Below are 23,852 nucleotides of genomic sequence, written 5' to 3'. Positions count from 1 at the left end.
AATCCTACAAATTGATGACATTATCATGCAGCTTTTTATTCACTGACAGGAAATACCGAAGGCATATACAAATTGCATATATCATGCCAAATGTTTTCGGTTTCTTCTTGTGTACAAGACAGCAGGCAAGTTTTCAGGATATCAACTGTGAAGTACAAAGTACACTGTACGAACAAAGCAAAAATCGAGGTTGCTAATGTCTACACATGGCTGCCACTTACCATAATCTTCTGGGAACTCGATCGCATCTCATGAAGTACACGCGCATCTTGAACCTGGTAGCATGTGCAAGCCGAAAAGGAGAAGACATAGAGCATTAAAACGAAATAGCTCACTATCTCCAGATCACCCAACTCACAGCTTTGACTGCTAGTTATAAGCGTACTGTGATGTAAGCCGTAATTCAGTTTACATAAGCTTATTTGCCAACAGCGTGATTACTTGGTTAGTGGAAACCTAACGCAAGAAGAAGAGTTATCCCTCCATTTCCATCTTTCTCCTGCCTCCAGGTTCCCTCTATGAGCTGTCCTCGCCAATCATGGTGGTCTGTGGTAACAGGGGGGCAGTAAACTGCATGGAATTCTGGTTTCTCAGACGTCAGGAAGTTGTTTAGTGATATAAAATAGTAGAACGTCAGCTTTGGTGAGTGGGTTATGCATTTTTTTATAAAATAAAGCAAAGACACGGGGCGAAGAAGAAGACGCGCCGCGTGTGTTGTTTACATCTTCTTCGTCCTGTGTCTTCGCGCTGGTTTATAACAAAATGATGTACAGGATGTGATGATGGGACTCATCTCTTCCTTTGCCTTGAATGGCTGACGTAAGATGCGCCATGATTGTGCTAGAATTCAAAATGCGTTCTCTACGACACGCCTAGCTTTACCCAATCTGTAGTTAAACATCCGTTTTGCATGTACCTGAGAGATCGTGTACGTGTTTCTGCAACTCGCAACTCATCTGGCCCTAAGTACTAAAAGGAAGGAAGGAAACCTGCTTAACAAGAAATAAACTATTAGTTTGATAAAAAAGCAAATGCAATTTAATCATACGTTAGTTTTTGTATAATCAGTGTTCAGTGTATATTGTTTTCGTCTGTAATAATCGTGATGTTTAATTGCAATCAGAAGACTGAAGCAGATACTGCTGTTTCATTACAATCAATGCCCGTATAGTGGTTCGGTTGGCTGAAGTAAAAGATCTATAAGCCTTTGACAAGATAGCTCATTTTACATGCATAACTTTCGCTGCTGAACCTTAAACAGCTTGTATGAAATGTTGCTAAATGCGGTGTGATACGAATTAATCTCAGTTATAACAGATGGACTTATTGAAGGATACAACCAGTTGAGTTACTTACTCGGCCTTGCGTTCGGCCTCATGAGAAAGGTTTTCAGAACTAAGACCTCATCTCCCACAAAGAAAGGCTTTCTGTCAATATCATCCAAAGGTGCGTCATCTTGGATGTCTACCCGGCCTACAGCTACATTTTTGAAAAATGTGCTCCGGCTGTAATTCCCACTGCCAGACTCCCATTGTGGCCCACCTCCACAGAGAAGAAACTAAATGAGCAAAAAAAATTAATATCTAACTTCTGGTTAATATTAGCCGGCAGAACACACAAGCTGCACAAAGCTCCTATACTTGCATACATATTTCACCTCAATTATCCTTATACATGGGTAGCTCTGTCGTAAGTACTTTACACAAGAATATTCAATCGCATTAGCATTACAATTAACAATCCAATGACTAAGAATACGACTAACCATAGAAGAAAATAAGCTTGCGCTACTTAGAAAATCAAAATTTAATAGTTTTCAGAGCATGAAAAAATTATAACAACCAGTGAATAAAGCGAATATACACGAATACGTGTAGAGAGTATCGCTGATGGCCAGCATAAACGTTCTGAACGCATTTTTCTAATTGCGGGCATGTGTTGTCGAGTTACCTGGGCACAATATTGACGTGTTTGCAATCTAAATATATATGTCTTATGGAGTGAGGCATCTGCCACACTTCTTTAAATTTTTTTGGCGATTAGATTTTGTGCAGAATAAGGCACATATCTGCTATTCTTTACATTTTATTTATTTTGCTTAAAACAAGCATGTCAAATAACTACAATCAAGGCATTCCATTAATTATTAGCAGTCTTTTTGTGGTTGTATATGGTAATGAAGATTTAGGTAACGAAAACAGTTTTTGACAGTTTTGTATTCTGTATATTTTCACTTCTTTTTTACGGCCCTTGCACAGAACATTCTTTCTCAAATATTTTTATTAACCGTGTCAATTATCATGCTGTATAAAACATGCGCAAGAAATCAAGGAAAGACTTACTCGCAACCATTGATTGGAAGAAGATGGTCTAACAGCATAAATTGGGCAGATGACCTCCAAGATGGCCTGGCAAACTTCCTCAACAAGCTTGCACGTTATTGACCTACGGTCAGGAAATTAAAAGCCTGGGATCAGAAGGCTGAACCAGTTTCAAAAAATCTGAAATAAGGAGATGAAGTGCAACGTAATACTTAAAGGGGCTATACAAAATTACAAATGTCATCTGTGGGTGAGCCTCCTAAACAGAATGAATTGCTGTGAGCATAAACACTGTTTTTGCCTTAGAAAATTCCAGGTGCTGTATTATTTATATTTAAGAGGTACAGATTTTAAAAATTCGCACCCAATTGCTAACGCGTAAGGTGAATAGTTTTGAAATTATTCGAGAGACCGCCGACGCCCAATAACATACCCTCAATGCAAATTTAATTGCTGAAAAACCGAAGTACAAAACCCTTTATTCCTACAAAGCCATTACGCTACCACTGGGCTGGGATATCATAACCGTAGACAACTGAGCTCCCGAAATAAAAGAGCTCACAGGCGGACAGGCATATGGAGAAAAAAAAAAAACATTAAACGATGCAAAATTGGTTTCTAATATAAGCACTTCATAAAATATGTACTCGTTACTATAACTGCCGTCTCCAAAGTGACATTAACTATGTCGACACTCTCACCAAAATGGACAATCGAAATCAGTCGGTAGCTTGATTCGCTTTTGGGTGTAAATCCCATAAACCAACTCAAAATAAATAATGAAACTTACAATACAGAAATTTTCATCTTATCTGATAATCTGCGCCCGGTGTTAACCTGCAAACGTCACCTTTTAAAATCTCGTGTCTTTTTTCCGGATACAATGCCGAAGGAGCTCTACAAGGGTGTCGAAGTGCTCGGTGACATGCGCAGTAGATATTGAGAGTGGAACACACCAGTGAGCTGATAGTGCTTAGCATATTGAAGTCACTACGAAGTCGACAGGACCTTACTCTCTATAATACTCCACGTCCCGGTCGCGAAGCGGAGGCAAGAGGTTGTAGCCTCGTGCCAACCGCGCGTGTCCTTCAAATATGAGTGCACCTACAACCGCCTCCACCGCGAACCTGATTTTTTTATATCCAACAAATGTTATTCCTTCATGAAGCACTGCCCTCCACAACTTGTCTTAATAGCGCTTACATGAGGCTAGACGCCTAGAGGCGATAATTTGCACCTGCTGCACCAATGGTTGCTAGTTAAACACAAAGTCTACTTTTATTTCTTGCTAGTTAGTAACACCACTGGATGAAGTTACGAGAGCGATGGTCGGCGTGCTTCTTGTAATGCGTTATTCGGTTAATGTTCACGATATTTAAAGTGACGTCGCCCGCTGTATAAACTTGCATATATAGATGAGAGCTGATTGAATGAAAAAAAACTCCACGATGCTTCTGAATATCATATAGTACACGCAGAATACAAGCCGCTATCAGCACGGCTCCATTGAATAGCAGGTGTTTCAGGGAAGCTGATCGGTAATTTTTTAAAATAGGGTTCTTGAGCTAAAGAGAAGCTATTTGTGGAATTGTAATTGCAGTACTGGCGCACGTCCAAAAACTGGCGTATCATGTTAACTAGAAACGTTTTTAATTAATTTCCGATAGTTCACTTTGTAACTATTGCCGATAGGCTCCTGCAATTAGAGATTTGTAGCCGACCGTTTGTAATCACCTTTTCCGCTTTTAAATTTCCAAAAATGTGAATCTGTCGCTACGAGTAAAGGTATTCTGAGTCATTGCAGCGCGTGCAATCAAAACCACGTGGTCGATGCTGGCATAAAGCCACACCCACAAGCAATCGTCACCAAAGGCGGCAGTCACGGGCTTACTGTGTCCCGCCTAGCACTGCCCAGCTGTCTCCTGCTGTCTTGCTTTCAAAGCGAAGCTGAGTCATTGGCTGCCGCACTTGGCGAACTAGTATATTGGCTTGAATGCACATATTGCGGCGTGGACTATTTACAGTGCTGAACTGTTTGCACCTTGCGATTTTTTTTAAATCTTTTTATAAGTGTTATCTTGCCCATTCTAACATACCAAAAGCATATGAACTGGCATCACTGATCTTTTTGCTAGGATAGCACCGGCAGGTCAAGTTCTTGTCATCCCGGCAGATGTAAAATTAAGTTCGGCGCGTACTGTTCTTACTTTTTTTTTTCATGTTTGCCGAGCAGGTAATTTTAAGGCAAGAAATGCGCGCTAAAAGGTTGTTGTCTTTGTGCTGTCATTTAAACGCAGAACATTATCTGCACATTTCTTTTTTTGTTTTAAATTCACGTGACGTTCCTTTTTTTTTTTTTTGCCGTGTAGCAACTTGATGTTTTGATGATACCTTTTGCTGAAATTTTTCTCTTGCTCCACCTGTCCTTCGTTGCCTCTTCTCTTTTTTCCCGTTTATTCTTTGTATTTTTATTAGTTTTTCTTAGGCATTGAAATGTGTTACAGCCTCCGTCACGATTTCTAAGCAGCTATGCTGTTCACACCAATAACATGAGTATGTAAGGACACGAGTAGGGTTAATTTGTATTACATTACAAGTAACAAGCCAGTGGTTGGTTGGTTGGTTTGTGGGGTTTAACGTCCCAAAGCAACTCAGGCTATGAGAGACGCCGTAGTGGAGGACTCCGGAAATTTCGACCACCTGGGGTTCTTTAACGTGCACTGACATCGCACAGCACACGGGCGCCTTGCTTTTCGCCTCCATCGAAAAGCGGCCGCCGAGGCCGGGATTTGATCCCGCGTCCTTGGTAACAGTAGTCGAGCGCCGTAACCACTGCGCCACCCCGGCGGGGTAACAAGCCAGTGACTCACTCGTGTACAACAAAACAACGTCGCGAAGTAGGCGTCGCGAACAACGCGACGCCTACGCTCTTTGCAGCTTCAATTTCTTTTCATCGCGATTTCAATTGGATGTTTGGGTAAAGACCTTAGACGCGTTCTAGAATGCACCACAGAAATATCTAGCGCATTTCTTCTACCACCGAAGTACAAGCGCGATGAAAACCGATAAGAATAACAAAAGCACCTAGGCTCTGATTTGTACGCATTTCTTTCCATGGTCCCTGTACTAGAACATTACATCGCCTGCTCGAAAAGCTGTCCTTCCATGGTAGTGCACCGCAAAAAAAAATGAAAAAACGATCTTTAGTCGCGGACAGAGCGCTCAGTCATGTCGTGCGGAATACTTCGCAAGGCCAGGTAATTTTATGCTTCAGTCAACAAGGTTAGAGGGATGCATCGTATAAACCTTATACCTCACGTATCCCCTGAGAAAATGTCCTGGATTTATTCAGTCCGGTGACCTCAAAGGTCAAGCAGGCGGTCCCCAGCGTCAAATTCACTATCTGGGAAGGTCTTGTCCTAAACGTCCACAGCACGAAAGATTGAGTGTGAGAAGTCTCGTCATGCTGAAACCAAATCAACTTCAGCGCGTTAAGCGGAAGTTCATAGGTGAAGTTCATGAACACAACAATCGGAATACGCTCTGTGTAGTTCCTGCTGGTGAGGGTCCCGGCAATAAAGTAGCGGCCTACAACGCGACCTTGAAACACATATAATACATTTGCGGACCACCGAACCTGATGCTTTGTCCTCGTACTCAATATGGGTTGGCGACCGACCAATAATCTGTGTTCTGCAGATTTACCGTGGAATCTCTGAAGAAGTGTGCCTCATCTGTCCACATCACATTGTTCAAAAATTCAGGGCTCTCCTCGCCTTTCCTTAGGAACCAGTTACAGAAATCAAGCCAGCGCTGAAAATCAGACCTTCACACTCCTTGCTGCAGGGATATTTTGAACGAATATACGTTCTGCTTTTTAGAACTCTCCAAGCATAGACGAAACTTCGTCCCAAATGCATCGACAATTTATCTCGAGCTGTCCTGTGGATTGGCGTTCATGTAGGCCAAAACGCTAGTGTCAAAATCTTCGCTTAAAACTGAGCAACGTCTCCGACGTTGACGGTGCAGCAACCCTGTTCTGGCAAGCCTACTAAAGACTCTTGTGAAAGCACAGCGAGGGGACACACGGCAATCAGAATGCCCATCATCGTAGAATAGTGGCGCTAAAGTGGTAATTTTCTGTGCCTATACGTGCATGGTAACAATGTCAACCATTTCAGTGGTCGAAAAGTAGCATTCAAAAGGTGCGGCAATGTCAGGGCCCAAATGGCGCGAAGACAGTCTATTTGCAAGATGCCCACTCCAAGACATTTCATAAGCTGTCCGCGCTGCTTTCACTCTTTGTTTTATTTCTGAATACTTTGTCCCGCTTGATTGTGCGTTGCATGTGATGTCGGCATTTCTATTGGCTATCACTGTGGCCATGCATCAGCAAAGCATGTGCTCGCCGTGGGGTCCGTCGAAGCGCCTTATCACTTTTCATCGCCGCAACATAGAGAAAAAATCAATAAGAGAGGACTTTCAAAATCACTTTAATTTTCAAAAGAAATTGAATATTTCCTGGCGCGAATTTTAAATTGCTTACGCGCTGCCCAGTGGATTCTAGTGCATCTAATGTGCGTGAAAGCAACCGGCACACACCTCTCGTTTAAGTTTCATTGCCGCAAATTTCTAATTGCTTTTGGGGTTTTTTCTATAGCCTGAGGTGGACAGAAAGTGTAATAAATCCCTTGTGCGATTTAGTTGTCCCGAAATTTATTTGAATGTATGTTGCACAGAAAAGTGTACTTGGTCAAATATTTAGAGGAATCCCCAAGGTGGAGTAGATTTGTAATAAGGAAGTAATTACTCATGGCATCCACCCAAGCGCAGTCATATGGCTACAAAGGAAAGCTATACAGCTTTCTCAGAAACTTCGTAGTTAAAGAAAAATTCGTCCTGATCTGGGAATCGAACCCGGCACCACCGCCTTTCCGGGGCAGTCGCTCTACCGACTGAGCTAACCAGGACGGTCAGCAGAGCAGATGGTAGGGCGAGAGCGAATTGATCTATAACCCGAAGTGGGAATGGTGTTGGTCAAATATTTAGGGGAATCCCCCAAGGTGGAGTAGATTTGTAATAAGGGAGTAATTACTCATTGCATCCACCCAAGCGCAGCCATACGGCTACAAAGGAAGGCTATACAGCTTTCTCAGAAACTTCGTAGTTAAAGAAAAATTCGTCCTGATCCGGGAATCGAACCCGGCAAGTGTACTTATAATAGGCAGCCATGGATTCATAAATCAATAAAAGTTATTTCTCTCTGGCGCGATTGTATTCTGCTTGGAGCAAGTAGTAATTCAGCATGCAACAATTTTTTACAGACGGAGTATGGAGGAACCTTTTTAATTCAGGCAGGATAAAAAATGAGCACAAAATCTGGGCACTCACCAAGCATGGCAGAGAAAGGCTCGATAGAAAGGCATCTGCCTTTCCTAAGATAAGCAAATATGAATAGATATAACAGAGAGAACACAGGGAGGAGGACAAAGAGTGAATACATCGCTAGTTTTCGCAAAACGTAAGAAAAGGTGGACGTTCTAGAAAGTACCCCTATGATTTCCAGCTGGAACAGCGATTGAAAAAAAAAACAGTGCTACAATGTCAGCGGCCCATTTCCCTAATTTATGCACCACATTGTCACATGCTTTGAGTATTGTGTGGCCTGTGAATCATCGTAAGCAGTCTTAATATCATGAAGAGAAAGGAGCTAGTCTTCACTACTCCGAAATGCCAGCAACCTAAGAAATGCTACAAGAGCGGTACTTTACAGTTAAGAAGAAAGCTCTTTGGGTTTTTTAGTTCTAAAAAAATCTACCCGTAGTGCGTTCTCTTTCATTAGAAATGACTAATGACAAGAAATAACCAAAAGTGCCCATCATTGGCTGTAATTTTGATGATTATTACAAACATTTTGACGACGGGTGTGACAAGAGTTATGAAGTCTACGCAAATGTCAATCATGAGAAGAGTGCCAAGATGAACCGTGCGCGCTCAAAATTGCGATGCTTGCCCCCTTGTGTATGTTTCATTTGAAACATTCCAGCATAAGATGTGCTCTTACTATCAATATGTTACTTGAGCTAACGCGCAAGTAGCGATCGACCGACCTTCATTAAATACCCAAGGTTGTCCCGTCAGTGGTTCAGATTACAAAAACGATACAAGACCATCATTGTTATTTGATTTCAGGGACATGCAGATCATTTCAGTAAATTTCACAGCAGTATTCTTTCTCTTCGTGGAATTTATCTACTTTTGTGCGAAGCAGTTTCTAACTTTAAATCTTGTTAAGTTGTACACCAGAAACCGAAGACTGAAACCTAAGGTTACCTAAGTTTCACTTCACGCAACTTGCGCACATGCCAGTTCAAATCAACTCACCAAAACATTCACACAAACCTTTTGTGACACTCAGCAGGGCAGAACTGAAAATTGAAAATTTCCAACTCGCAACAAGTGGTGATAAAAAAATCACTAACTTTTGGAGGATATACATGGGGCTCAACTATTAGAAAAAAACTGCAATTCAAGCACCTTTACATAAGCAAAAGCGTTTTCGGTGGCACAGTCTGATTACCAAACAGATTATTAGGCACCTACTACGCTTTGAGAACAATGAAGTATTGGTAGGAACTGCACAGAGTCTGAATATCGTCTCTCAGTTACTGTGGACAACAGCAGATGTTTTTACTTCCCAAAAACATTTTGATCACAAAGCCGCTAACCGAATATGCTGCCGAGTTGTCATTTATCTGTGAGTGAACATTTTACACCAAGTTCAGAAAGGTCGTCCAACGAGGGAAATTTATCAGCCTTTGCGGCTGACGCCCGCCATGATGCTTAATGACTCATTTCAAAGAAGGTTTCTTCGAAGGAAGTCAGTCAGCTATGTATCCCCTTTCTTGACTGTATGTTGAAGCTTTTAGTTTCTTTTCGTACTAGAGCTATTCAGACAACCAAAAGCTTGTCCATGCGGTCACAAAAATGCGCCGTAGCCATGGCTAAAGCAAGGAGCTCATTTGTATACATCAATTCCATGATTGTAATAAAGACCGACGCACTAAGAGCCTCTACTGTTCTATTGACCTTCATATCTGCGAAAGGCTTCTTACAAATATAGCCCTCAGTAAATTTTGAAGCCAACCGCTATCGCAGCTCTTGTGTAGGTTCATAAAGGCTGACAATCTGTAACCAGTCAACAACGTCGTCTCCAATGCGCAGCTTGTGCGCTTGAACATTTGCGTGTTGTTTTAACCAAATATGGTATGTCAAAGACAAAGTACAACCTCTTACCATTAAATCAAAAATGCTTTGCAATAACAATGCGCAGCTTGTTAGCCAGGCTGACATTCTAAGTGTCCTGGTCACAAATTATAGCTTTCACTGTAATGTCGATTCTTCAAAGCTTCAAAATAATCGAAACCAGCAAATTGTGCATGAGAGTCGATGGTGCTGACGTGCGCCCTGAAGTAAAAGCTACCGGTTGGATCCAACTACTTGACCCTTACAAAAATGTGTAATGTGTTGGTTTAGAATCTCTTTACAGTTTTCTCATTAGAATGTATTGTATTCCTTTTAACTCTGTATGCACTACGTTAAATGAGTTTTAATAACCATTTGGCCACCGCATTCTAACACAACCACAAAAGATGTACTGCTATAGAAATACAATAGTGAATGTCTTTTGCAACTCTTTAGAGAGATTCAATAGATGCTCTTTTAGTTTCCCCCAATAGAGATTATAAAGTAATTAATGATTTTCTATAATTACTGCCTAATGAGTTCCAATAACTATTTGGCCACTGCATTCTTACTGAAACACAGAAGACGTGTTTCTATAGAAATACAATAGTGAGGGTCTTTTGCAGCTCTTTAAAGATATCCAATAGATTCTCTTTTAGTTTCACTCAATAGAGACTATAAAATAAATAATGGTTTTCTATAATTACTGCCTAATGAGTTTCAATAACTATTTGGCCACCGCATTCTTACTGAAACACAAAAGATATATTCTGTAGAAACACAATAGTGAGGGTGTTTTGCAACTCCCTAAAAAATCCAATAGATTCTCTTTTCGTTTCCCTCAATAAAGACTATAAAATAATTATTGATTTTCTATAATTACTGCGTAATGAGTTCCAATAATTATTTGGCTATCGCATTCTTACTGAAACACAGAAGACGTGTTACTATAGAAATACAATAGTGAGGGTCTTTTGCAACTCTTTAAAGAGATGCAATAGATTCTCTTTTAGTTTCCTTCACTAGAGATTATAAAGTAATTATTGATTTTCTATAATTACTGTCTAATGAGTTCTAATAGCTATTTGGTCACCGCATTCTTGTAGAAACCCATAATATGTACTGCTATAGAAATACAATAGTGAGTGTCTTTAGCACCACCTTAAAGAGATCCAGTAGAACCTCATTTAGTTTTCCTCATTAGAGCAATTATCGAATTTCTATAAATATTTTCTAATGAGTTCCAATAACTATGGCCACCACATTCTTATAAAAACACAAAAGACCAGCTCCTACAGAAATACAATAGTGAATGTCTTTCGCAAATCTTTAAAAACATCCAATAGATGTTCGTTTCATTTTTCTTCAATAAAACATATAGAGTGATTATTGACTTGCTATAATTACAGTGTATTGAGTTCCAATAACTCTTGCCACCGCATTCTTACAGGAACGCAAAAGAGGTACTGCTATAAAAATACAGGAGCGAGCATCTTTTGCGATTTTAAGATTCATTAGAATCTTACTGTTTTCCTCATTAGAACTTAGATTAACTACTGACGTTCTATAATCACTGCTTAATTAGTTCCAATAACTAAGTGACCACTACATTCTTACAGAGCAGAAAACAGTATTGCTATAGAGCTACTGCAATGAGTGTCTTCAATAATTCCTTCAACAATTACTACCTAATAAGCTCAAATAACTAATTGCTTATTGCAGAACATTGTTCCAACTCTTTAGATTGACCCAGTAGGCCTTTCTCATAGAGCCTGCAGTGGAGCTATTGAACAAGTTTCAATTGTGCATGTTAGTGAATGTGATCTGTGCTGCAAAACATGCAAAGACATACAAAAGTTGTTCATGCAACCTTACTTTATTGCTTTATTTGCATGCTAGCAATGTTGGGAGATGGGCATTCGGGTAGTGGGCCAGCCTCTATTTCACCTCTCGAGAGAGAAAGAGGATCGGGTCCGCGTTTGACTCTTGAATTGTGTAGCCTGCAAAAATTAACACACACATAGATATCAGATATTTGACACAGTATAAATGAACTTCACACATTTCACTGCCTCTATGATGTATGTGCATGCTGATAATAATTCTAAATATAGATTGCCAGCAGAAAGCTTCAACTAGATTCATAACTGTCGTGCAGTTTGTTTGCAGCAAGAAGTCCACTGTTAAGGCTTCTCTTATTTAGATGCAATGCTAATCACAAGATAAAATTATAAGCACTAAGATTTTGATGCCTTCAATTGGTTTATTAAGTTTATTGCATCATAAATTATCAAGTGGACCTGTAATGTATGCAACACTTGCTGTCACTCACAGTGCACCCCACAATGATTGGTCCTTTCGCTCTTTCTCTTTAATATCGCCAGGCTCAAACTTCCACAACATTTAGCGTAGGTCACATAGCTCCATCGCATCCTCTATGCGGATGGCATTACCTTGTGGACCGCAGAGGGCAGTGATGCCCAAATCAAGGAGAGACTCCAGCGTGCAAGTGATATTGTAATGAATTATGCGGACCCCGGGGGCTGCTGCTCTCCGGCTAAGTCTGAATTTATCATATTCCGCAAAACCAGATTTCTTGCGCTACCACCACCTGCCATCGAACTTATAATATTCGTGGAGTTCCTATTCCTCGAGCACCCAAACTTAAAATCCTGAGCTTAACCTTACAAGAAAACGGCTCCGATGGGGACGCAGTTCAAATGCTTCAAGGAATCTCGCAGTAAATTATGCGACTCATCTGTTGCATTAGTAACCGCCACTCCGGCTTGAGAGAAAAGAATACTCTCCGCTTAGTACAGGCCTTTGTGATCAGTCGCATAGCCTATATATGCCCTTACTTACATGCCCTATATGCCCTTACTTACAGCTGAAGAAGAGAAAGCGGAGGCCGTAATAAGAAAATGCGTCAAACAAGCAGTTGGGCTTCTCATTCACACAGCAACCGAGAGAGTCTTATGTCTCGGCGTTCATAACATGCTAAGTGAGATTATTGAAGCAGTCACCATCTCGCAATACGAACGGCTATAGGGCACATCACCTGGCAGATATACATCAACTTCCAGGCAGGTGAATTTTGCTTTTCCCTATGCAGTGTAAAGGAGTTATCTTGCCTCATAAGTATCAGCACAAAATACTAGGAGAGATAGGAAGGTAGCGAAAAATCTGCAGAAATGAGCTATCTCACAGGTACATGTACCTGCAGTGAAAATTGAATTCGAAGGCAGTCCACACCTGAAAAGATAATCTCATATCATGCACCCTGTGTAGATTGAAAACCTTATTCAAAACAGCTTTTTAGACATAATTGCTGAGATAATTTCTCCCCGAGATTGGACGACGATTGACAAGCGCTACTACCAACTGTTTATTAGCGTGTGTACACACCCTAATAAACATTTGGTAGTAGCGTTTGTCAATCGTCGTGTGTGTTTACTTTCCTTTTGTCCCCGTCCAAGTTTTTGCGCTAATTTCTTTTTAAATATGCCGAACCAACTAGCCCGACCACGCGCAATAATCAAATTCTTTATGTTTATTTACTTTTACGATATCTTTATAGCTTATTATTTTAGTTCCATGTTTAGCAGAGAAAAGGTACCTGTTTTTGGCATTTTTTTCCAAGATTTCCAATCAGCACTTTATACTGGAGCAAATATTTAAAAAGTTCAATGGTTTGTTCTAACTACTAACTCCCTTAGCAAAATCAAAATACAGAATATTAGACCAGACCACTATCTACAACACTGAGCTTGTTTCATCTGTGTAGGACACTGGGAACAGTAAGGCTTTCAATCCTATGCAGATCAAAAATATTAAGATCAGCCAACATACGACCATGTTTAAGCTCAGTTATGTGAAATACAAATAGCTAACTGTTCAATTGCAAATGCACACAAGTATAAGGCATGGAAGAAAAACTTAATAAATGCAGAAGTTGGTAATTTCGGTGACAAAGAAATGACTTACCAATGATGGCACCAACTTTCTTCTGGCCCAAGCCTCCCTCACCACAGCGTCAGGATAGGCATTTGATTTACGCCCAAAGAGAGACTTGCCGCGGAGCTCCTCCGGTGTAAAAAGCTACCGCAAAAGCCCTCTCGCAGATTTGGCTGGGGCTCCTGGGCAGCTGCCACGCAGCCTGGCCAAAGCCATCTCCTCTACTTTCACGCCGCCCCCAATGTCCACCTGGGAATGAAAATTTAACTTGAAGTTTTGAAAAGGCAACCTGCAAAATATAAGCGGAATCGCTATTTACAAATAAGAGCATTATATGAAACCTTCATTTTGTTTTGAACAAATAAGGGAAAAATAAAGCTTTATAGTGGGCGTTCATGTGATAACGCAAGTGCAATTCTGTAAGCACGTAGCTTCAGGCCAGAGGTAGCAATCAGCAGGTTAGGTGTGTCACGCTGCCTTTGCTGCTTCAAGTACAACAATATGGTGGCAACTCTGATATTACTGAATAGTTCCTGTTCTTGTAGTGGCCTTTATCTCCCTTATGAGATCAACCACTTCGCAGCCGAATGGACTTCAATGGCATGAGGTCAAATGGATAGCCTTGATTTCAGCCAAGTTCACAGAGGCATTTAGTCATTCCATTATACTGTGTAAGAGCCTCATACAGCTAAGTGTTAAACTAACTTCAAACCACCAATCTCGCTTGCAGCTGCAGGCAGGGCTTTTGAAGGCACTTTACCAGAGAAAATACAGCATAATTGAGCTTTTCTGAAAACTTCGAAGTTTTAAGAACAAAAGGCAAATAATCCTGGATCACACGGTTTAGGCATCATTCGACTTTTGCTTAGCTCCAATTTACCTCTTCCCATCCACCATCTCTGCTTACTCCTGTCCGGCCTTTTGGCAGCTGTTAGCAGTGACAAGCATATATATCGCTAAGTCATTCTGGATGTCGGTATTCTTACCTGGATGTATTCCAGAATAGTATAGGAATATTTATATTTCCTTTTGGGACAAATTCACAAGCCCCAGCTCCATTGCCTGCATTTTAAATGTGTCTGCTCTCTGCTGCGCACTCCCGATCACGTTTTCCAGATTTTTTGCATCTACGAATAAAACTTCCAGTACAATATCAGCTTCCAGATGCCACTGACTGGAAATATGTTCCACATTTTCCAATGATATTTTACCAATAGTATTTTGGCACAACGTTTGCTTTAGGTCGATTGCCCACTTCTTGTCTCACCTGCCAGCTATAACCACCATTGTTGATGCTGAAATAATCCTACGTTATACACCTGGCATACAGTTTTGTTACAAATATAATACACCTTTACTTTCACGCAGAAACGTAAACTGCTGCAGTGACGCCGCCTGCGCTGGATGACTAAATTCAGTGGGAACAGTAGAAAACAGAATTAAGGACCTTCGAAAACTTCTGAAGCAAGCTACATGCTCTAGCGGCATCCACTATGAGACCAATTTATTGAAAACAGGTTGCTTGAATATGTGCAGTATATAAAAAAACAGTAATAATGGCAAGAAACCAGGAAGGGAACCGTGAAGAGAAAGAGAGAGGACAGGAAACAAAGACCCTGATTGATCTTGATGTGTGCCACATCACTGTGGGTTTTCCCCATATCTGCTCCTGCATGTCTTCCGCTGTTCTGTCTGAGGGGCACTGCTAGTCGCCATTCAGCTCGCCTTTTGAGACATAAAGCAGCTGGCCTTTTTTGCAAAAAAAAATTAAACGGTGTATCAAAATTTAAGGACCTTCAAAGGTCTTGAAACATTAAATCGAGGGTATGCAATGATTTGAAGGGCATTTCTGAACCCTGCTCAACATTTTTTACAGCTGTTGGAGTTTCCCGAGCATAAATGTTTGTAACCTGTTATATAGACAAGGCTGCTGCCAATACTTTGCATGCATAGATAAGTTGCATTTCAAAACATAAATTATAAAAGGAGGGTTTAAAACAATACATAACTGCTAATGCTAGCATAGGAGGGACACACTTAACTACTTCTAGTCGGAAACAGTTCAAGTGTTAGCCTCAGTGCCTGTATACGTGGCGCTCTTCACGTCAGTGCTACACAGTCGAAGATTCTTTGGAGCTGATAGCCTAATAATATTAGCATTTAATCAAGAACAGAATATTGTCGCAATGAAATGGTGTAATATTTCCACAATACTTTCGGCGGCAAATAAAACTGACATAAGTTCTTGGTAAGGGCCACCTCACACTCACAGCTATGGTTCACATGTGGTATGTATTTTCGGACTATCATTCAAACCACAATCATGATCCATGGAAATCTTTTTCTATGCCCACACGACTACCTTAGTTCTTATTTTTAGAAACTTGGGGTGGAAAGGGCCGTATATCTTGATTTTATAGCGATTAAAGTGTCCAGATATTGTTTCAGTTCAGGCAGTGCCATTTGTTTAAAACGTCCGACATGTTCCTTTACTAAAGGAACTAACTCAGCGGGTCTGTGCTCTTTGCACTAATTGGGTGCATAATAGGTTCTGACTCTGATCCAGGAAATCTGACCAAAAGAATGTTTTGTTGCATCGGCTGTGCCTCATCGAAAACCTTGCTTTTATATTTCTTCTCTCATTTCTTGAAGGAACAAAGAAGAAACTCGCTGCAATGCGCAGTAGACTGCAATATGTGTTGATGAGCACAATGTATTGGCGGAAGTCTCAGGTTGTGCTTCAGCATATGAGAACAACTGTCAAAAATTTTTAAGCGCAACAGAGACAACACACAGACAAGAAGGACAGGACTGGCACGGACACAACTCTGCAGTGCTGCCCAAACTTTCATTCGCTTGGAACCCTATTATAAAAGAGTGGATTTATAACCCGCCAAAAAGTAACAAATGTAACCAATAAAGTTTGATTTGATTTAAAATTGGAAGAAGCTGAAGCTTCACCTTAAGTGTAGAGGCAATAGTGCCTTTAACATCGCCTTTGCATTCCGCTCATCTTTAAAAACACGTTTTCAACTATTGTTTTTTTTTTTTTAATTTTAGAGCCATTAATCCAAAACACAAGTTAGTAAGTCATAAGGATCACATGCCCTCTCTGCGGGCCCCTCTAATCACAGGACGGACCGAAACGCGAAGCGCTCTCGCAATTCGGCGTGACGTGGCCCTACGTCAGTGATTTCCGCTGCTTCGCTTCAGTCCGCGAGCAGCGAGCGATTCGTGCTCGCCGCGAACGGGCGCACCGCGGATCAGGGGTCACGTGGTCGATCGCTCCCCGATTCGGTCCATCGTGTGAATACACCGTATTAAAACACGCTTGGCACTGAGAACCCCTGGGGTCCTATGAGTTGTGTGTGTCCTTTGTATTGTCTGGATTTGGAATCAAAACACAAATTTATTTTCTTAATTACTATTTCCTGAAGTACCTCCATTAGAGCAACCTCCTCACTAATTTCGGCTTCATTTGAACCCTCCCCAAATCGCTGTTTACAATGTGGTTGTAGCGTTATGACCTTGTCAATCAATTCTGCCGAACGAGCTGTATACGTTATTGCGTGAGTTATCAAGCTTGCTATGCTACCAGGATGAACTGAAACTATAGATCATTAAATATCACACCCCTTAACAGCACCACGAAGATATGACGTGCCATGAACATCCTCCAGTTCTTCAATTCTGAGCTTCAAAGCCCAAATTTCTTCTCTGGACGTCTCGCACTGGGAACATGACTTTGGATGCAAAATATGAAACCAAGAAAAAAGGCAGCACTAATAAATACAAGAAACAGCAAGAACACGTGTAATAAGACACAACACTTAATTACGGCTCAGCTTAACCTAATACCGCACAGGACATCGTATGCATCAAATACAAGGAAAAACACAAATAAGCTGGAAATGCTAATGTATCAGCTTACAAACTGCTTGCTGCGTTACAATTTCTCGAGACATAATCCATGACTGGTAAGTGATGGGAAGAATTAGTGGTCTAAATTTTAAGAACGCCTTTAAAAAATGGTGCCTCTCCTTCCTAGAATTTAGTTTTACAAAGTATATACCCTGTCAAGACTTGACAAGGATAGGGATGCCTTCGTACCTACAAATACAAGGTTCAAGAAAAAAAAAAAGACGACCATTTTACTAACACCTAATACTCCAATATGAAAGGGAGCAATCCCATCGTACGCCTAAGCAAATCGTTCGTTTATGTGTGGACATAATTTGAAATTCCTATCTGTATGCTGTTGGTAAAGAGAAAATTGCTGTTATCAAAGCATGCAGACTATTCTTGGTTTAATGCGGATGGTGCTTTTCCGTTCATATCGCTGCTACATAGTACGTCTGTGAGCATAGATGAATGTGGCGGTTGGCGCTTGTAGTACAGGCTGTTACAAATGTGCACTCACTGCAAAGAAAAACTTGACCAAATCCAAAGGTTCAACGCAGAAGCACAACATGCACTTACGTTTCACAGCGGTAGTTTAGATTACCCTGCTTTTTAACAATTATAGATGTGTGTTGGTCGTCTTGCTAGAAAAAGCAAACTAACATACGAGGGAATGTTTGACACTTTGATAAAAAATATTTTATTGTAATTGCCATACGCAAGCTGCAGATCTGCGCGAAATGCAACAGAAAAAAACACGCTCGTGGTGTCGGTCCGTGCGCATTCCAAACAAATATCATACTACGCCTTTCACTCGAAGTAGCATATTTACATGTCCGCCACACCGCAATATTACACCGTACAACCAAATCAAGTACGCCTTAACTATTCCCTAGCTCATACCTTCTCACTGCTACGCTCGATTCGATGACATCCACTGACATGTTTCATTTACTGAGTACAAAACAGCGCTACGTGTCACTAACCTGGTCATTAGCACTGCGCGGTGTTGAGCTCTGTTGTGGCTCCTCTATGTCTCCTTCAGAAGCCAGCTGGGCACGTCTGCGCTCTAGTATGCGAGGCTTGCCTGGAACAAAATATTCACGGCAAGGAGAATGACTCTGTAACCGCATTGATGGGGAAAATCGCCACTACTTACCGATGTCAATTATTTTAGCAGATGCTGCCTCCTCGCCTTCCTTCCAGTTCAACAACTGGACAGTGCCACGCAGTTCATTAATGCCGCCTGGTTCCGTCAAGAGACGGAAACCGACGGCCGCATCCTTCATTGCGCGGATAGGGTAGACGTCCCATTTCTGCTCGTCCATCCACTTCAAGAAGACGTGATCCATACTGCTTTCTGTTGGAAGCCTATAGAAGCACTGCAGCAGGCAACCAGCAAGACGCCCCAACCAAACTCTGAGCAACGGCCAAGAGCGAACTGGCTTGGATTAGAGGACGCAGCCCGCACCCCCTTCGTTCCCATGGTTGCACCAATGCGCATCAAGTCTCAAAAGCAACATACACAGAAGAAAATGGCACCTGTACGGCGCCGACTGGCCGGACGCGCATCGGCAGAGGCAGACTGTGGATGTCGGGTTACAATGGATGTGTGCGCGCGGTGATATTCGATTCGCGCGCGCCGGCTACCAAGCGGCCGCTTTCCAGGCGGGGGTGGCCTCGAGAAACGAAGAAAAAAGCTAACACACACTGTCTGAAGTTCACTGAACTTTCAGATGCGGTATTCGGTCTCCCGCACAGAGTGTACGGCACGAGGTAGCTCCTCAATGTGCACCTGTGAACATGGGTATTTCTTCTTTATAGTCACAGGACATTGTTTTTTCAGAAGCTCAAGCGACTAAAATGCCGTACATGAGAAAATATAACCGCTACTTATTGGACCCGAAATGTGAAGTACCGCTCAGGTCAAAGTATCGCTTTAAAAAAGCGCGCAGTTCTGCCAGCGGATGCCTCCCCAAGAACGCTGTCGAGTAGGCCCTGGAGAAAGGCGATGTCACAGGTTACTCTTTCTGTGCTGCCAGTAGCGCATCAGATGCAGATAAAACGACAGCACGAACACCTCCAGAGAAGTCAAGCAACGAACAAGCGCCGCAAGGGCGCATAATAGCAGCGATGAACCAATCCGAACCAATCCCCCCCCCCCACCCTCCCCTGCCGCATCTCCCCGCTCCCTACCCTTAGCACACGCCAGTTCAAAATCACAATCTAATCTCAACTGCCAAAATCATAGATAAAAACGGCACCTGTACGGCACCGGCTCGACCGGGTACACACATATCCAAAGGCTGACGGCTGGCGTCGCATGACCGCAGCGATCGAGCCATACGATGCGCGCGACCAAAGAGCACATGGCCGCTGTCTAGTGGAAGTCGACGCCGAGAGAGAAAAAAAAAGAAAATCGATAATATATTAAATAGCGCGCCAAGACATGTCGGCGGTGGGCACTGATCACTTTGCTGTAACCTTGCTTCAGTGGTTGCGGCCTACAGAGAACCCACAGCGCGTCTTCTCGAACGGCCGACGTCGTATACATGCTTCTGAACTCAATCGGTGAGGTCAGAGATAAAAATAAAAAATAAAACCATGTGCACTGCGCTATTTACTTTTTTTTTTTTTTTTTTTGCGGGAAAATACTGTCGTCGCCTTGTTCAATTTTCATTGCCGTGCAGGGAAAACGCTCCCCCCCCTTCCCCCCTCTATTTTTCGGTAGCTCGGCGGGTGAGAGGGGTTAGGGGGAGGGCGCTAGCTTTCTCGTTATTGTACGGCATTTGAATTTGAGTTAAAGCAGTAAATTGCCAATGGTGAATTCGAACCACATACAAGACTAGTGCGCACTGATTTTCGAAGTAAACTGTATCGTTTTTTTTTTTCGCACAAAAATCAAAAATAATTTATTTGAGTACTTTGGCAAATATTTTTGTCTACTCTTTGGGTTCTGGTTGTGTTCCAACAGGATCAACCACTTTATCATGGATCACCACTGACCAAGGCGGAGAGCATTCTACTTGTCATGGACCATAGCCTGAGGCAATGTACATCAAAGGAGGCACTGAGAATGTGCTGAAGCTAGTAGAGGCACATCTTCCACAAGAAACAGACTTTCTCTCAACAAAGTACAGTTTTTTCAAGAGCTTCTCCATGAGCGACAGCAAAACAAAACACTTTTATTGCAGTGCATGCAGTTCATACATAGGTGCACTTGATAAAAATGCAATCAGGGTAATATGTTCACGCTGCAAGAAAGAGCATTGTGAAGAGAACTTAAATGCAGAGTCTTGCTATTTCTACACCCTCGATTTTGAATCCCAAATTAAGGATATCCTTGAAGAAAAGGGCAGTTGCCTTAAAATCCATGCCCAGATATATGATGTTAGTGATATCAATCAAAGTGGTGCTTACCACAAACTGCCACTGCAGCCTGGTGACCTCACTGTCACATTTAACACAGATGGTGTACTACTGTACGAGAGTTCCGGTTTCGGGATGCGGCCACTCCTTCTTCAAGAGAATGAACTCGATTATAATGAGAAGATGCAAAGGCTGCTACTGGCTGGACTCTGGTTTGGCTCCAGAAAACCAGCGATGAACACATTTCTATTACCTTTTGTCCAGAAAATGAACAGCCTTTCAAGTGAAGGCGTCACTTGGAAAGACTGTACGGGCAAAGAAAGAACATCAAAGGTGTTTTCCAGGACCGTACACTGTTGACAGTGTGGCAAGGTGCGAGGTCATGTGTATGACGCAGTTTAATGGGGAGCATGGATGTGCGTGTTGCGAAGAACCAGGAGAAGTTGTCAACAAAGCTAGAGGCCACTGCCGTGTTTACCCCATGCGCGCATGTGCTCCAAGCGTTAGGACACACGAGTCCTTTCTTAAGCATGCAAACAAAGCCAAAACACAGCCAAAGCAAATCCGCTGTGGTATAAAAGGGCTTAGCATTCTAACTATGCTTGCTTTTTCAGCTTCAATTCCAACTTTGGGGTTCATTATATGCATGTCGGTTGCTCTGGCTTCGTTGAAACAACAACAATGCTGTGGCTTGAATCAGAAAAATGCAGATGATTTTGTGTTCGTCAGTGCATTGAGGAGCTAAGTGCTAAGCTTATTAGCATAACTCCTACGTGGGAGCAGTCTCGCTTGCCACGGCCTCTGTCAGAAGTGAGGCGGTGGAAATCTTCAGAATGGAGAAACTGGCTGTTATTTTACTCTCCAGTACTCTTGTCTGGCTATCTTCCATCAAAAAGCTATTACAACTGGCTGAATTTTGTTGAAATAACGCACTGCATGTTGGCTCCTTCAGTTGCAATGGAGACTATGGGGGCCTTGAGGACAAAAATGAAGAAGTGCCTAAAAGAATATGAAATATTGTATGGCATCTGCTTATTCATCTCACTGACAGCATACAGCAATGGGGTCCTTGTAGGGATGTTCCCTGTATCCATTTCAATCCATGAATAGTAAGCTTGGAAAGTTTGTTTGCGGGACCAGGTATGCTGAAATTCAAATCATTGATAAGTTCTGCCTTTTGTCAGCACTGCCTAAACTTTGGCAGCACGTGTCTGTGAATCAAAAAGAAACTGGTATAAGTAATCAATTTTGGACTCTTATAAAGGGCTATAGCTTGAGAAAGAGCTATACCAAAGTTGGCGCAATAGTGCTTTATGACAGAGGGACGTCATGTAGTGGGGCGATTCATTTCAAAACGATGAGTGTAGGGCATTTCTGTTTTTGCACTGCCGGCCTTGACAGATCTAGAAGATGCAACTCTTTTGTTCAGTCTGGGCCGACGTTTGGACGCATTCTTGATATTAAGGTTATATGCGGCTGCACAGCAAAGGATTGTGCTTGCGACCACCACGCAGCAAACATCGGTGTTAAAATTGAGGTGTTCATAGTAAGGCAGGGCCTACTGACCAGTGTCGACGATGCTAATAGCTTCACACTTGTGCAGGCAGAACCTACAGGTCTATTTACAATGGTGTCTGCAACATCCATGAGGAAGTGCATGACCGTTAAGTGTAATGGAGAAACTTATCACGCTCTTTGTCAGAAACGATGGTTCTGGAGGCTTCGTGAATTAATTTTCCAGTGTTGAACAAGCACGGCATGAAATTTTGTTCCTTGAAAGTATATTCACTATCTGAAATCTCACTTTCAATCACCCAAATTCCGATGCAGCCAAAGAAGCACGACAACCGTTGGAGCTATATGCATAGATCATAGGGACCCAATCATGTAATTTCAGCTTTTGAAAGAGCCTGGCGTATGCATTACAGTTAAGTTTTTTTCACGCCTCATGTGGCCTAAACCGCAGCTTCCACATCCCGGCTGTTATCATTTGCTGTACACTCAATCCAAAAGAGCACAAAGAAATATTATAATACCTTATGTAGCTATTGTAGGATAATACACCTAGCGATCCATGTTTGTAAAGCAGATGTTCTCAAACTGGGCTCCACGGGCTGTTTTTGTGGGTTCCGCGAGCTGCTATGGACTGCCCCCGGCGGCCCCTTCCATTCCGCACTGTCCCATTTCTTAAGGTGAGACTATAGGCACGGTGCCTGGTTATTGGTGCCTGGTTATAAGGTATATCTTGCACCGTGGTTGAAACATTTTAGAGCGATAGAATTATCTAGTAGCCGTGTCGCGCCGTCAGCGAAGGCACCGTCTGCGGCACAGACATGGCATATCTCGCCAAGTGGCTGTACGCAGCTTGCTTGTTGATTTATGACTGGAACATCGAGGGCGACGGCCCACCCGGCGCCCTCAGCCGCTCGCGCGCGTGGCGACTGAAGACATAGGCCATACAACCAAAGTTGCCAAGACTGAAAAGCGTGCGTGTCTGTCTCATGGGAAGCTTTTTCGGGCGTTTAAATGGAATTAGTACAGCGGGCCGATGTTTCGTTGCTGGCGAGCCCATTTTCACTGAAAAATTGAGCTATCTGCCGAAGCAGAAAAATACGTCTGTGCCGCGTGCCGCAACGCTGCTAGAGCAGGCAGCGGCAGATAGCCACACAAAGTGGACCGGGCCGCCACGTGTTATTGTGCGCAGCCCAGCCGGTCGACCCTTGTCCAAGCGCGTGGATGGATATCAGGTTGGCCTTGTGAATAGTTTTCTGCGTTATTCTCAATTTTGAGGCCTCGGCGTGATTTTATTTAAAAGTAGACATTCACTAGTTGATTGCGAAACTCACGAAAACAAAAAATGCTTAAAAATAACTGAGAGAGTGTAAAGAAGAATAAACTTGGGTGAGGTCATGGCCAAGCAACATCGCCTAATTGTTACGGGGCCCCAGGGGTTCCTTGTCACATGTTGACGGGTCTTGGGTTTGCTTGCAGCTACAATGTTTAACACCCGGTATATTATGTCCTTACAAACAGGGAAACAGGCAGTCAAAGCAAAAGCATGGT

General features: G+C 42.3%; 1 protein-coding gene and 1 pseudogene across 1 annotated transcript; both read right to left on the bottom strand.

Moving 5' to 3' along the window:
• Window positions 1-9,272: 9,272 nt before the first annotated feature.
• LOC146176728 (uncharacterized) overlaps window positions 9,273-23,852 on the bottom strand; it is a 54,423-nt pseudogene continuing 39,843 nt past the window's right edge.
• On the bottom strand, window positions 11,442-18,890 carry LOC146176729 (uncharacterized). The gene is made up of 5 exons (XM_084582938.1): window positions 18,580-18,890; window positions 18,407-18,507; window positions 17,185-17,263; window positions 13,551-13,769; window positions 11,442-11,566 (listed from the first exon to the last, which is right to left on the bottom strand). The coding sequence occupies exons 1-4, from the start codon at window positions 18,770-18,772 to the stop codon at window positions 13,618-13,620; spliced, it is 525 nt and encodes a 174-aa protein (XP_084439064.1). The 5' UTR covers window positions 18,773-18,890; the 3' UTR covers window positions 11,442-11,566; window positions 13,551-13,617.

Source organism: Amblyomma maculatum, chromosome 10 (genome assembly GCF_055883805.1).
Source record: "Amblyomma maculatum isolate TAMU_Amacu chromosome 10, ASM5588380v1, whole genome shotgun sequence".
NCBI lineage: Eukaryota > Metazoa > Arthropoda > Arachnida > Ixodida > Ixodidae > Amblyomma > Amblyomma maculatum.
Note: the sequence above shows the minus strand (reverse complement) of the source record. Positions and strands in the feature narration are given on the sequence as shown.